Genomic DNA, 14,897 nt, shown 5'->3' with positions numbered 1-14,897 from the left:
GGGGGGGGGTGCCTGGGTGGCTCAGTCGGTTAAGCGACCAACTTCGGCTCAGGTCATAATCCTGAGGTTCTTGAGTTCAAGCCCTGCCTCCAGCTCTGTGCTGACAGCTCTAGCCAGTTTCAGATTCTGTGTCTCCCTCTCTCTCTGCCCCTCCCCCGCTTGCACTCTGTCTCTCTCTCTCTCTCTCAAAAATAAACATTAAAAAAAAAATTAAAATCCTCTGATTGTTTCTCATCATACTTAAAATTCAAATCCTTTACCATAGCCTATAAAATCCTACATGACCTGGTTCCTTCCTGACTTCAATGCCCAGGACTTCCCACCCTCCCCTTGTTCATATACATTCTGCGTTTTTCAAACAGGACAAACTCATTACTGCCTCAGGGACTTTGAACATGCTGTTCCCACTGCTTGGACCACTTCCCACAGGTCTCTGCAAAGCCCTTCAACGAAGTCACCTCCACTGAGCAACCCTCCCTGACCATTCACCTAAAACATACCACCGTCTCCTGTTCTCCATGAACTTGCTCTGTTGTGTCTTTCCTCGCAAACTGATCACTAGCCGAAATCCGATCAGCATTTACCTTGGCTGTGCATTGTCTGTCGTCCCGCTAGAGTGACATTCACGAGGGCCGGCACTGCAGCACTAGCACACGGCTCAGTTGAAAGCATAGGAATGAATGGGTGGGATGGAGGGGGGCTGGGAGACAGGCATCACACCCACTTTACTGAGCTGAAGGTGAGAAGGTGAGTGAAGGTTCTTCACCTTTTGGCCATTAGGCACCTCTCTGAGACCTAGATGAAAGCCATGGACCTTTTATCCAAAAAAAAAAAAAAAAAAAAACAAAAAACAAAAAAAGCCAACATTTGCAAATAGTTTCAAGAGTCCCTTTTAAAACCCAGGGAAGAACATTTTCAGTAATGGGAGGGAGATAAAATACTCAAGAGATCTACTTGAGCATCAGCTGAAGCCCCTTCTGCTCCCACTAGCTGTCTCCTGGATAATTCAGGCCCCCTTAGGGATGTTTCCAAAGAAAAGAACAGCATCTGAGAACAGGGTGGTGCACTGAGGAGAAACACCAGAGTTTGCAGCCCCGGGCCATCAATCTGGTCACTGGTCCAAACCTACGTTATACATCCTCTTCCCTGGGCCTTTTTTCACCAAGGGAGATATGGTAACTGTCATTAATATTCCTTTCCTCCCAACACATAGAAACCACATCCCCCGTCCAGAGCTGACTTGCTTTGACCAAGAGAATGTGGCAGAAGGAATGCCACGGCAGCTCAGCGCCCAGCCTGGAAGGGGCTAGCGGTTTCCAGTTTCCTTTATGAGCCAGTCACCATGTAGTAAGTCTGACTAACCTGAGACCACCATGCTGTGAAGAAGCCCAAGTCAGCCACATGGAGAGAGAGAAAGACAGAGAATGGCCGCATGGAGGAGGCCTGAGGGGCCAGACATGTGACGAAAGCCTTCCTGACCTTCCAGCCCGGCCAGGCCCAACTGCCAGCTGATTACAGCTGAGTGACTCAGGCTGATGCCAAATGGAGCAAAAGAACCACCACGCCAAGCTAAGCCAAGCCCTGATGAGCTCCTGATGCACAGAATAGTGGAAAATAATACATCTTTGTTGTTTTAAGCCACCAAGATTTGGGGCAGGTTGTTACATGACAATAGATAACGGCGCATTCATACCAACCCTCCTGCTTTTCTGGGCCCATACCCAACCCTCAATTATTAGCTCCAGTAACACCTCCTTCCAGAAGTTTCTCTTCTCACTCCACCTCACTCTTCACTCCTCCAGCCTCTGAACTCTCAATTTCCTCAACCGCGAAGGCTTAGCTCAGGGGCTCTCTCCTCCAAGGAGCCCTCCCTGACTTCCACAGTGGCCATAAGCGCTTCTCCACACACCCAGTATGCCTGTGCACACCCCATGCCCATGACCATCCCTTTGTCAGCTTGTTTGTCCCCAGACTGTTATTGTCACATGCATTGTCATCCACATAATCCACACACATAGCTCATTAACTACCACATAATAGGGGCTCGGTAAGACCTTATGAACTGAAAGAACAAACCCCTACACCACTCGCTGGACATTTACATACTATTGCATTCATTCCTTCTGCAGACCTGTGTCTCTTTACCACTGTGATTGAAAATGCCTTGAGATTAGGGATCATGCTACTCATCTCCATGCCTCTCACAGAGTCTTGCACACAGCAGGTGCTCAGTAAATGCTCTGTTGACTTTTAACTGGTCAATGTATGGCTTTCACTGTGACCTTAACTCCAGATTCCCCCCTAGACCTCTGCTTCTCAGGCTGCAGATCTCCTAGACCTTGACACTATAAGGACAGAGAAAGCTCTGCTGGTTTATTTTTGGCTCTTTTCAATCAATGGAATTCTTGAAAGGCCACACATTCTACATTCACAGCAATGAATTCATTCCAAAAGGATAATCTTTTAGAAGCTACATTCTCTTTAAAGACATTCACCTCCAACTCCTACTTCAGCAGACAAAGTGTGAAAGAGTTAACACAGCTTCCCATACTGCCTGGGAGTTGCAAATCAACTGGAAATATCTGATTCAATCTGTTATTATAAAACACAGTCCAGACAGCACTGTCACCACAAGGGACAATCATTCTATGAACACACACACTGTTGTGACCTTTACTCAACATTCCAGAGATACAGAGGCTGTGTGGGCCTGGGAGGAGGGGAGGCTTATGAACAGTGTGGTGTAGTGGGCCCAGCACTGGGGTGGAGGCCAGCTTCCTGGTCCTGGCTGGCCTGGGTACCTCCTTATCTACAAACTCCTTTTCTCTGAGAACACCCAAAGCATTTTCCCACCTGACTACTTCAGATCCTCCAGCTTCCCGGGGACCTGACCATGACTCTCCCTAGCCAGGCCCGTGCTCAACTGCCCCTCATGTTTCAGCCCTCCACTCCTTGGGTTTTATGACTCAGCTTGGACATAAAACCCTATAGGCTCACTCCAGGCCATGACATCTCAGCTCAGTGTTGGGGGTCTTTGTCACCTGGAGCTGAGCAAGGTGGAAAAGGTGATAAAAGCCCAAAGGGGAAGAGAGGAGAAAACAGGGAGAGGGCAGGTCAGGAAGTAGGGTCCTTCTGGGCATACAGCTGGCCCTCAACAAGTCCTTTTGGAAACAGTAAGTCTGCATTCAGCTCTCGGACACACGAAGGAGATGTGTGTTGGACTGGAAGACAATTCTTGGATGCAGCCCACCCAGGGTTCTCGTTCTGGCCCTGCCACTCCCTAGATGTGTGCCCCTGGGTACACTTCCCCTTGGGAAAGCAGAGGGTGTTGTGGGGCTCTATGACATGGCCTGAGGGAACTAGCCCAGTGCTGGTCCCCAGAAAGTGCTCAATAAGTGTGAACTCACACTTTCCCTCCCTGCTTCCAATTAGAAAAGGCTGTCTCATTATTGAGGCCACCTACATGAAAGAATCCAGGTATAAGAGAAGCTATGTCCCTCATGGATGATGTGCTAAAACACTCAAGGAACAAAGAAATTAACTTTGTTGAATATATTGTTTCATGTTATTAAGGAACCACTCATTCATTCATTCAACAATCATTTGCTCCGTGTCTAGTGTGCAGCAAGCTTTGCCTAAACACAAGTGATATGCTTCCTTGTTGTAAGCACTATACGGCTTTAAACAGTTACTGCTCCTAAAATGCTTTTTGTCCATGGTCTTTGGAAAGGAATATGACCGTATTCTATCTGCCATCATCTAGACCTTAGATTTCAGGAGACAGGAGGTGGCCCAAAGATAATGATGACAAAGATTATAATGACACCAGCAAACAAAAAGCACTGCTTATAGAGAAGTGAACAGACAAGCAAATGGGAGTCTCCCTAAGTAGCCAGTGCTCCAAGTTGTTAGGCCAAAAATCTGACCCCAACTCTAAGCTCCCCAACATGACAGTATATATAGATCCACATCTTGCCCTCTTCCTCTGTGGCAAAGGAGCAGTTTCATTTTCAACTTGTTGTGGACTGATAACTTTTGTAAAATGCACAGATGGTGTGCCTGAATCCTGCAGTGATGTCAAATTGTTTTAAATAAAAGTTTCTAAATACTAACTCTCGATGTTGGTTTTTATCTCGTTGCCACTCAGCACCAGTGATTCACAAACTGGCACCAATCTACGAACCACACTTTGGGTAGCACTGATGTAGTGAACTCCACAGACCATCCAAAATCTAGCATAATGCATGCTGCGAACAAATACAAGAAATGGGATAGTAACAGGCAACTTACTTGCTGATGGCTGAAATTTGATCAGGTCTTGCAAGTCAGTAGAAATCTGGAAAACATGGCTATAGAACTGCTGGACTGAATTCTTCAGGCCAGATATGTCTCTGGAATGTGACCGAAGTGTCCCATTCATCTGCCTGACACAACTCCAGAGGCTGTTGACATGCTTGTTGAGCCCCTCCTTGATCCTCTGAAGACTTCCGGAGATGGAGTCCAGCTTGCTGCAGGCTTTCTCCATATGAGACACCCTGCTCTCAACCACGGACACGTCCCTCTGGACCCCATGTGTGTTCTCCTTACAAGTGTCCAGTTCAGAGAGGACCTGGCTCTGCAGCCGCTGCCACCTCTCCTCCAGGTGGCTGCAGCAATGAGCCATGGGGTCCTGGGGAGACGGGAGGGGCTCCACCGTCCTTCCCTTCTCACCCCCCTTAGAGAAGCCCCCCACTGCAGCATTTTTACCTTCTCTACAACTGCTTAGCTCCTTCTGGAGATGATTCACATCGTCTTCTGTGTGGTTTAGTTGAGAATAAAGAAAACTAAAATCCTGTTGAAGTTTCTGGATGCTACGTTCGGTTTCTTGAAACTTCCTATGCATTGTGTCATTCAGAGATTTCAAAAGGTTCAAACTATCACCCGCTATGTGGTCTTCTCCGTTTGGCAAAGTATCTTCTACCCCATGAGGCTCTCCCTGAAAGTTCTGCAGGCAAATATCCTCAACAACTTGAACTTTGCTCTTCAGGTGGTTTAACTCTATCATGACCTGTTTGCTCCCAGCCCCTGACACACCTGGCAGGGCTGAGGCTGGGGGGATGAGTTCTGCATCAGTGCTATTGGCCACCTCCAGGAGAACACTCCCCAGGCGCTCTTCCAGAGACTGGATTTTCTGATCAAGAAGTTGCTTCAAGTCATCTACCTCACCATTAATGGTCCCCCGAAGGGTTTCTTCAATGTAGAAGCAATGTTCTTCCGCATTCCTTTCTGTCACATTGATCCTCGCATCTAGTTCATTCCATCGTGCATCAAAGTCCACATCTGGCTCTGGAACTACAAGGCGGTCAAATTCATTGTCCAGGCGTGCATTCAGCATTCTGGTGGCTTCAGCAACCCTTTCAATTTTCTGGTCTAACATCTTGATCTGTGGCCCAAAGTCACCATTCTTTTCACTATTACAGCAGTTGGACCGAGCTGAAGGATCTTGTACCCGGTCTCGAAGATCGTTTATTTCTTTTCTCAGGTTTGTTTCCTTCTCTCCTATTAGCTCGATCACTCCCAGGTAGCTGCTCCCATAATCATCACACTGCTGCTGGAGACCAATCAGCTTGTACTCGCATGAGTTCTTCAGGTCGGCCAGCTTTCTGTCCATTCCTTCCATGAGCTCCTCTCTCAGGGCATCAATCTTACTATCAACATAGGCTTGGTAGAGTTCATTGGTCGTCATGGTCACCGTAGGGCCCTGGGCAGCCTCCTGGAGCTGTTTGAGCTGTCCTTCATACCCCTTCACTTTCCCATCCAGCTCTTCCAGCTTGTCACTCTTGGTCTTCAGAGCATCCTTGACCTCGGCCAATTCGGATTTGATGTCCTTCATGCCAGATTCCTTATTGTTGAGGACATCAGGAAGCTGGACGGTTTCTGTGTCTCCACCAATGGCACTGTCAGGCACTGGCTGGGGATGCAGATTACTGAGCCATGATGCCAGCATTTTGCTGGCATCATCCTGAACGGCATGTTTGAGGTTTTCGTTCACTCCAGCAATGGAAGACTGGAGATCAAGAACTGTTCTTGTGAGTCGGAGAACCTTCTCCTCAAGCACCTGGATTTTTTTTTCCTGAAGTTCTTGTGCCCCCTCTTTTGGATCTATGACTTGACTTGGTTCTGTGGCACGAGTTGGTGGCAAAATCTTCTTGGGCTCTGAGACTTGGCTTGGTTCATTATCTGTTACAAAGAAAGAGTTGGACATGACTTAACAAGTTCTACCTTTTCCCATTTTCTGCAAAGACAATAAACAGGGTACTTAAGGAATGCACTTAAACCTTCACTTATAGATCCCCTCTCACCATAGGCAATTATTGTGGTAGAGAGAAAAAGACTATGGCCTTTGAGTCAAATAGGCCTCCCTTTGCATTCTGGCTCTGTTGTTTACTGTCTGCCCTGGAGCAAGTTAATTAACTTCTGTGAACAATAATCCCCTCATCTATGAAGCTGAGGTACTATCTTCCCTTTTAGGGTTGTTGAGAGAATATGTAGTACATGGTACATAGTAGGTAGTCCATGGTCTCTTTCACTCTAAAGGGAAATTTTTTTAAAGTTTATTTATTTATTTTTGAGAGAGAGAGAGACAGACAGACAGACAGACAGACAGAGAATCCCAAGCAGGTCCCAAACTATCAGTGCAGACCCCAACACGGGACTCGATCTCACAAACTGTGAGATCATTACCTGAGTCCAAATCAGGGTGTTCAACCAACTGAGCCACCCACACGCCCCTAAAGGGAAATATTCTTAATCTACTTTGTCATATGAACACATCATTCTCACATTAGTGAGCTGCAGCCACACCCCAATGGTTGACTACATACTGTAAAACCACAAGAAGCCACTTTAGTGATATCCACCCATTAGCTGTTGGGTGATATGATATCATATTAAGCAGTCAATTATCCTCCAAGCAACTCCTAAATGGTATTTTATTTTTGTTAGCATCGCTATGCTAACAAAGTCTCACAGACATTGTTTAGCACTGTTATGCAGTTGGGGAAACTAAAAGCTAAAGAGGGATAAAGCAGTGACTCTACTGTCACCTCCTAACAATAAAGCCATGTGGTCATATATACTAAGATTCACTAAACCAAAGAATATAAACATTGACTTTTTGATAATCCTACTCTGAGAAATATACTTCCAAGGAAATAGTCCAAAAGAAATAAAAAAAGTTAATAAGGATGACTGTGATGAGTCCTAAAATGAAAATAAAGTGATAGATACAGAGATAGATGAACTAACCAAAAACAAAACTATTGAAACGTGAGGCAGTAGGAACCTGAAAGCAAACCACACCCCTGAACTCACAGTAGGATGCAAGGAATACTAGAAAGGGGCTAACATCGACAAGCCTGGAGATGATACAGAGACTCTCATAAAGGATGGAAAAAAATCAAACATAACATAGAGATTGCAATGAAATAAAATGCATTAAGGTACACTGAACAAGCGCTAGAAGTAAATGTAGAATGTTGTAGATATTTGACTTTAACGTTGTTTTCTCCTCCCCTAAACTTTTGCACACAACCATAACAACAGCTATTATTCATGAAAATCAGCTTTGTGGTAAAATCAAGACTGGAAGTCAGATGGCCAAACTCTCAAGCAGAGAACTATAAAGAACACCTTATTTTCCACACTGAAAAATGTATTCTACCTCAAGACACCAGGAGGAAAAAACAAGTTGTTGAATCACTTACAAATGAAATGCCTTTCTGAGCAAAGGAAATAAAAGCAAAGGGCAGGAGAAGAGGGAAGAACAGCACATGAGGAAATGCTTCTTCTACATATTCCTGGTGACTGTGGAAATTGCTACAACTTTTTGGAAGGATAACTTGGCAGTAAGTATCAAAATCTCAGAATCCCTTTGCCCCAACAATTACACTTCTAGAAGTTTATTCAAGTAAATAATCAGAGATGAATCCAAAATAGTAACAGGAAAAAAATGTTTATTCAAATACTATCTATAAAAAACTACCAACAACCTAAGTGACCAACAGTAGGGGACTGTGTTCAAATAATCACACTCTCAAAGCCATTAAATGATATCGCAAACTATTTAATGAATAGTTGTTCATTATAGATTAAGTGTAAAAATTAGTTCTAAAATTGTATGTTCTGGGGCGCCTGGGTGGCTCAGTTGGTTGGGCATCCGACTTCGGCTCAGGTCACAATCTCACTGTCCATGAGTTCGAGCCCCGCGTCGGGCTCTGTGCTGACTGCTCAGAGCCCGGAGCCTGTTTCAGATTCTGTGTCTTGCTCTCTCTCTGACCCTCCCCCGTTCATGCTCTGTCTCTCTCTATCTCAAAAATAAATAAACGTTGGGGCGCCTGGGTGGCGCAGTCGGTTAAGCGTCCGACTTCAGCCAGGTCACGATCTCGCGGTCCGTGAGTTCGAGCCCCACGTCAGGCTCTGGGCTGATGGCTCAGAGCCTGGAGCCTGCTTCCGATTCTGTGTCTCCCTCTCTCTCTGCCCCTCCGCCGTTCATGCTCTGTCTCTCTCTGTCCCAAAAAATAAATAAACGTTAAAAAAAAAATTAAAAAAAAAATAAATAAACGTTAAAAAAAAATAAAAAAAAATAATAAATAAATAAAATTGTATGTCCTTTACAATGATAGTGGATTAAGGATAAGCATTTCCTTTCATTGCCTTCTGAAATCCCACTAAAGTGGCAAAACAAAACAAAAAACAGAACCATGTCACATATAAAAATTAGGAATCAGAATGGTTTTGGGCATTTTAACAGCTGCATTGGAAGCTAGAAGAAAAGGGAGTGATGCTTTCAAAATTCTAAAGGAAAATTATTTCCAATCTAGAACTCTAAAGTAGAATAAAAATATTTTCAGACTATAAAATATTAGGAAGTGTACATCCCATACAATCTTCTCATAAAACTACTGGAGAATGTGCTCTACCAAAACAAGGGAGTACATTGAGAACAATCAAAGAGTATAGGAAACAGGGAATCAGTGGGAGGGAAACAAGTAAGATCGCAGGCTGGCAGCTGTGAACAAGGAAAAGAGGATGACCAGTCCTGGTGGGGATTGCTCCAAGAAGGTGAAACTGATGTGTCTGAACATAATGACAGGACATCTAAATAATCACCCTGAGGACAGTTCAGGTTAAAATAGGGACAAAGACATTAAAAAAAAAAAAAAAAAAAAAAAAAAAAAAAAAAAAAACAAGCAAAGGACAATATAAAACAATCACTAACTCTAAAAAAACCAAAAAGCTATATAGGAAAGCCAACAGATTCATAGCATACTACATAGCTCAGCTGTACACATTATCTACCTAGTTACCACAACGTAAATAAGAAGTATTAAGTAAATTAAAAATCTGGTATAAACGGTATGGAAAGGATGAGGAAAGCAGATGAAAAGGAGTCATAATTTCACCTTCCATAATGAGAAGTCAATAGATATGGAGGTTGGGGAGCCTGGATGGCTCAGTAGGTTAAACATCTGACTCTTGATTTTGGCTGAGGTCATGATCTCATAGTTCATGAGTTCAAGCCCTGCCGCAGGCTCTGTGCTAGCCTGCTTGGGATTCTCTCCCTCTCTCTGCCTCTCCCCCACTCATACACACATGGTACGCACACACACGCGCTCTCTCTCTCTCAAGATAAAATAAAATAAATAAACTTGAAAAATAGATATGGAGGTAAATTCCAAGAGACCATCTAAAGAGTTTAAAGTAATTACCCCTGGGAAGGGAAAGTGGGGGGGAAAGGGAGGTCACTGCTTTCCTAATAGTCCTTTTAAAGCTATTCAACTCTTACGGGTTTAAACTTGTATAAAATAAAAATAAAACAAAAGTAACCTATTATGATCCAACAGATCCCCTTCATGTGAGCCCATCATAGTACCTATCAGGACGTATTGCAATTACATGTCTGATGTTTGCCTTTCATGAGTTCAGGGACTGTCTGCCTTGTTTTTCACTTTTCCCAAGTGTGTACTATAGAGCCTGCCAGATAAAGAAGCTCAATAAACACGTGTGGGATGAATAAGTGAATTTTCCTTAACGACACGTACAAGCGGATATAGGAAGGAGAGTAATGTGTGATAACAAAATGTGAGCAGTGAGATTATGTGTAACTAGATATTCCCCTAGACTTTATAAAGATTCTATAATTGATATATATTACTTTTGTCATAGAAATTATTTTAAAATCTATTTTACAAACAATATGGGGAAACACTACAAGTTTCAAAATTGACAATACTTCATGGGAAAACATAATCATTTCAAGACAACTTAAACATCAAATTGGTAAGAAAATCTAGGTTACATTTATTCTCACTCAACTTAAAAAAGAGGAAAGATAAAGTGACATAGAATAAAAGGACAGAAAATTTTTAGCCATAAAAGTCATTCTCTTGATGTTATAATTAAAAGCAAAGGTGAAAATTATCATTGCTTTCTTAGTTATTCACTGAATTTGTGCTACTTCCAAAAAAATTCACAAACAAATTTAAGAACAACTTCACTGGATACATCGAACTTGGGGCTTACCTTTGCAAATCTCTCACCCCAGACAGAATGAGGATGATTCTGATACACCTATTTTTTTTTTAATGTTTATTTATTTTTGAGAGAGAGACAGAGACAGAGACAGAGACAGAGACACAATGTGAGCATGGGAGGGGCAGAGAGAGAGGGAGACACAGAATCTGAAGCAGGCTCCAGACTCTATGCTGTCAGCACAGAGCCAGACGCGGGGCTCGAACCCATGAACCACGGGATCGTGACCTGAGCTGAAGTTGACACTCAACCGAGTGAGCCACCCAAGCGCCCCTGATTCACCTATTTTTAAAACAACAATTAGTTTCTTCAAATTCAGATCTATGGGAGCTTGTAGACAAAAAGTAAAAACAAAGCATCGCTACATATGAATCTCTTTGCATCTGTGCCCACACTACCCCAGTCTGAAACCATCAGCCTCCCCTACGCTGATTGCCAAATTGCTTTCACAAACCAGCCCTAACAAAGCAATTTACTTGCCACACAAAACAAAACAAATCAAAACAAAACTGTATTCTGATTGCTACTGCTTCTGCAAATAAATTTGTATGCCACATGCGTCTACTGTAGGCATACATGCGTGTTACTGGAAGACCCTGGAGAGCTCCACATTCTAAATCATAAATCCTACGGTCTGCAGAAGCACTGGAAAGATCAGCGGTGGCCATGCACAGGGAAGCACAAAGAAGTTACCTGTGGCTTTCTTCACACTGTTTCGAGGCCGAGCGGGCGTGGGGCGGGGAGTCTTCACAGGGTCCCTGGGACCTTCCTGGCAGTCTCCCCCTCTAAAGCCAGGGCAGCACCTCCATTCCAACTGAGTCACCGTCTTGTACTTGGTGACGTATCTGGGTCTGAAGTTCACACGATACCTGCCGAGGAAAAGGGTGGCATCTCTCTTTACTGGCTATCGCCAGCGCCCCGGGCCCCCCTGACTTGTACCCGAATGAAGAGGATCCAGGTCACTCAGGGCTCTGCCTGCCCTCTCCACACTGACCCAGAAGGGACCACTGGTCTTTTCAGTCCAGCCCTGATGCCTGGGGCTCAGCCAAAATCGGACTGGCCTCCTTCATCCATCTTCAACCCACCTGCACTCAGCTGCCCTCCCACTAAAGGCCAGAAAGACAGACAACCTAGAAAAGCCTGGCCCCGCAATTCCTCAAACTGAGCTTTTGTTTCGCACACAAATTTTTGTTCCACAATTCACTGCTTTGTGGAGATTTTTTTTCTGGGGTAACTCAGGGTCATTTGTTTTGTACTTTATTTATTTATTTTTAAATGTTTGTTTATTTTTGAAAGAGAGAGAGAGCACGAGTTGAGGAGCAGAGAGAGAGGGAGACACAGAATCCGAAGCAGGCTCCAGGTTCCAAGCTGTCAGCACAGAGCCTGACGTGGGGCTTGGACCCACGAACCATGAGATCATGACCTGAGCCGAATTCGGACACTCAACCGACTGAGCCACCCAGGCACCCCCTTTTTTTTTTTTATTTTAAAGAAACCTCCCTGACACCTTCGTCTCCATAGCATTTGTGCTTTCATCTTGGCACCTTCCTTCCTGCAAAGGCAGCAGGCCATGAGCCTTCAGAGAGGGCACCTCGTGCTAGCTGTGCCCAGACCTTTTTAAAAAGATGCCCTGGGGGCACCTGGGTGGCTCAGTTGGTTAAGCATCCGACTTCAGCTCAGGTCACGATCTCACCATTGGTGAGTTCGAGCCCCACATTGGGCTCTGTGCTGTTAGGGCAGAGCCCGCTTCAGATCCTCTGTCTCCCTCTTTCTCGGCCCCTCACTTGTGTGCGCTGTCTCTCTCTCTCAAAAATAAAATGAACATTTAAAAAACGATTATAAAAATAAATACATAAATAAAAATAAAAAATAAAAAGATTCCCTGATTTGTAGAGCTAATGGTAGAAATAAGGATCCCTTTTTAAGTGCATGTTCCCCCATGCACGTGCATCTCACACCGAGATTCTTGTGATAGCTGTAAAGTCCTCCAGACCCAGCGCTGGGCCTCGGCCAGAGAGTGGTAACCCAGCAGCCCCCCGTACACTCAGAGGATGGATGCAGGGGTCTAACACCCCTAGGTGCCTCTGCTCACAGCACAGATGCGGGCCACTCCTTAACTTATCCCAGCTTCTTCTTCTAGCTTGGAAGCATGGCTCTCTAGAACGTCCTCACTGTCTCTTCACTGTGAACACCAGCACTAGCAGCTGCCCTCCTCCTTGGGGGCCAATTCCCTGAAAGGAATCAGCTCTCTGTCACTTCCCTAGGACTGTGTGCTGTTCAGAGGGGCGTTGGGGGGCCCATGGGGACTGGTGCCGGTCAGGTGACTCCATCTCAGCACCAGCCTTGCTGAGGGTGTAGTTCAAAGTTACACTCCCAAGAAAATTGCAAATCAGTAAATGTAATGGGCTTTTGGCATCCTTCCTGAGGGTCAAAACCATGACAACTAAAACTAGGTGTAAGGAACTCCCCCATCGCCAGGACCCAAGGTGATCCTCTGGAATTCCCAAAAGGCCCTGGGGACAGCACTGACCCAAATGTTAGTGTCCCAACACCTCTTCTGTCCCTGGTTCACCGGCCCTTCTAGGGCAGTGGTTCGAAACCTTAGCCGAGTGTCAGAATCACTAGGGAAGAGTGAAAAACTGCAGATGCCTGGCTCTCGCCCTCAGAGATTCTATTTACTTGGCTTGCAGTGGGGCCTGGGGACACAAGTTTTGAGAAGCCCCAGAGGGAGACTTTTTCAAAACAGAAGACAAAGCCGAATGAATGAAACAGAAAAGGGGGGGCATGGGGCAAGACCTCGCTTCTAGGTTATTTATTCCCTCTTATTGCCACCACACACCCCATTGAGGCCTAACTATTTATAGAGTTTCCCCTTTTCACAAATGGGAAAACAGAGGCTCACAGAGGTTAAGTGACCTGTCCAAGTTCCAACCGTCAGGAAGGGCCAGGGCTGGGATTTAAACCCAAGTGTTTGCCCCTGTACCCCAGACGGTCCTCCCAGCACACAGAAGCAGAGACTCGGGTGGAGAGAACTCCACCCACCCAGAGATATTCCAGAAGGCCGTGTAAGCAGGGTCAAAGGACAGATGCCATCCCCATTCAGCAAACACTTGTCTGAACATCTGACACGGTCCACATTAGCCCCTAGCCCCCTAGCACCCAACCTACCAAAAAAGTCCCTGTGTGGTCCTAAAAACTATTAAAAAAAAATCAAGAGTGCTTGCCTCAGCAGCACATATGCTAAAAAAAAAAAAAGAAGAAGAAAGAAAGAAAAAATTCCACTTCATTGTTTTGCATGTTCAAGTATAGCATAATGCTGCAAAAATGTGTAATCTCAGAAAAACTTGGTTCCTCTGAGCATTTAAGACTGAATGTGAAAATGTGTTTGCTCTCGGGTTTTGTACACGTGCCAGCAGATGACAGCCCATAGCAAACCCTTTTGGACGCGGCTGCGAGGGACCAGGAGAGCAAACCCTGAGCCTGCGACCCGCACCCCCCACCCAGAGGCCTCAGCCCCAACCACAGAGCTGAGTATAAGAAAGTGCTTGCCTTTCCAACACACCTCATTATTTTCTTTAAAGGCAGTTATTATTTTGGAGCCAGCTCATAACTTAGGAAAGTTCCCTGGAGTTCCTGCCTTCCTCTCCAGCCCCACGCACATTCCCCGCTCCCACCCTCCGCCTAATCGGCTTGCTGTAGGGTTTCCGGTTTGCGGCAATGGAGTTCAGGTTGACAGCATTTCTAACAGAGTTTTAAGTCCAGCGTGTGGAAGAGGCCTTCCTGGCTAGTGATGACAGCTGGAAGTGATCAGGCGGCCACCTCCAGCCGTGGGAAAGCTCACGTTCCGACTGCTCCGTGCACAGGGACATAGATCCCAGAGGCGGCCATGGGTCCTCAATCTGGGGGATGTGAGGGAAAGAGGTAGGGTTGTGCAACCCCGCAGCCCCACTGGGATTTTCCCTGCAGAAACGGGTTCCTGCCTCCATCGGAGCCAGCCAGTAGGTCCTCCAGAGGATGGGAGGAACACAGCATGATGCCCAGATCCTCCTTCTGTCCCTCAGTGCTCTGCAGGACAATATCCCCGATAGGGAGCTTTAAAAAAAAAAGCTCACGTCTTTACACTCAAAATTCTAATTTAACTGGCCTGGGGGCAGGGGTGTCCAGGCATGTGTACCTTTCAAAAACTCCCCAAGTAACTGTCAAGTTGAGAAGTGCAGCCCATAAGTCAGGGCACCCATAGGCCCTCCCTCCTCACGGGAGCTTGGAGCCTCTGAGGCAACCAGGCAGGGGAAGTGAATCGACCGAAAGCAGCCCAAGTGTTAACT

At 45.5% G+C, this 14,897-nt stretch overlaps 1 protein-coding gene across 1 annotated transcript in view; it reads right to left on the bottom strand.

The window, feature by feature from the left end:
* Nucleotides 1–14,897, bottom strand: part of EMILIN2 (elastin microfibril interfacer 2) — a 51,836-nt gene that overhangs the window by 14,136 nt on the left and 22,803 nt on the right. The window contains exons 3-4 of the mRNA XM_047086895.1: nt 11,266–11,441; nt 4,291–6,219 (exon numbers count right to left, since the gene is read on the bottom strand). Of these exons, the coding sequence (XP_046942851.1) occupies nt 4,291–6,219; nt 11,266–11,441 (2,105 nt within the window). The remainder of the gene's footprint in view (nt 1–4,290; nt 6,220–11,265; nt 11,442–14,897) is intronic.

Source organism: Lynx rufus, unplaced genomic scaffold, assembly GCF_022079265.1.
Source record: "Lynx rufus isolate CCGP_SWC_20201006 ecotype Redwood Valley unplaced genomic scaffold, mLynRuf1.p SCAF_22, whole genome shotgun sequence".
NCBI lineage: Eukaryota > Metazoa > Chordata > Mammalia > Carnivora > Felidae > Lynx > Lynx rufus.
This window is presented reverse-complemented; position numbering and strand designations above follow the sequence as displayed.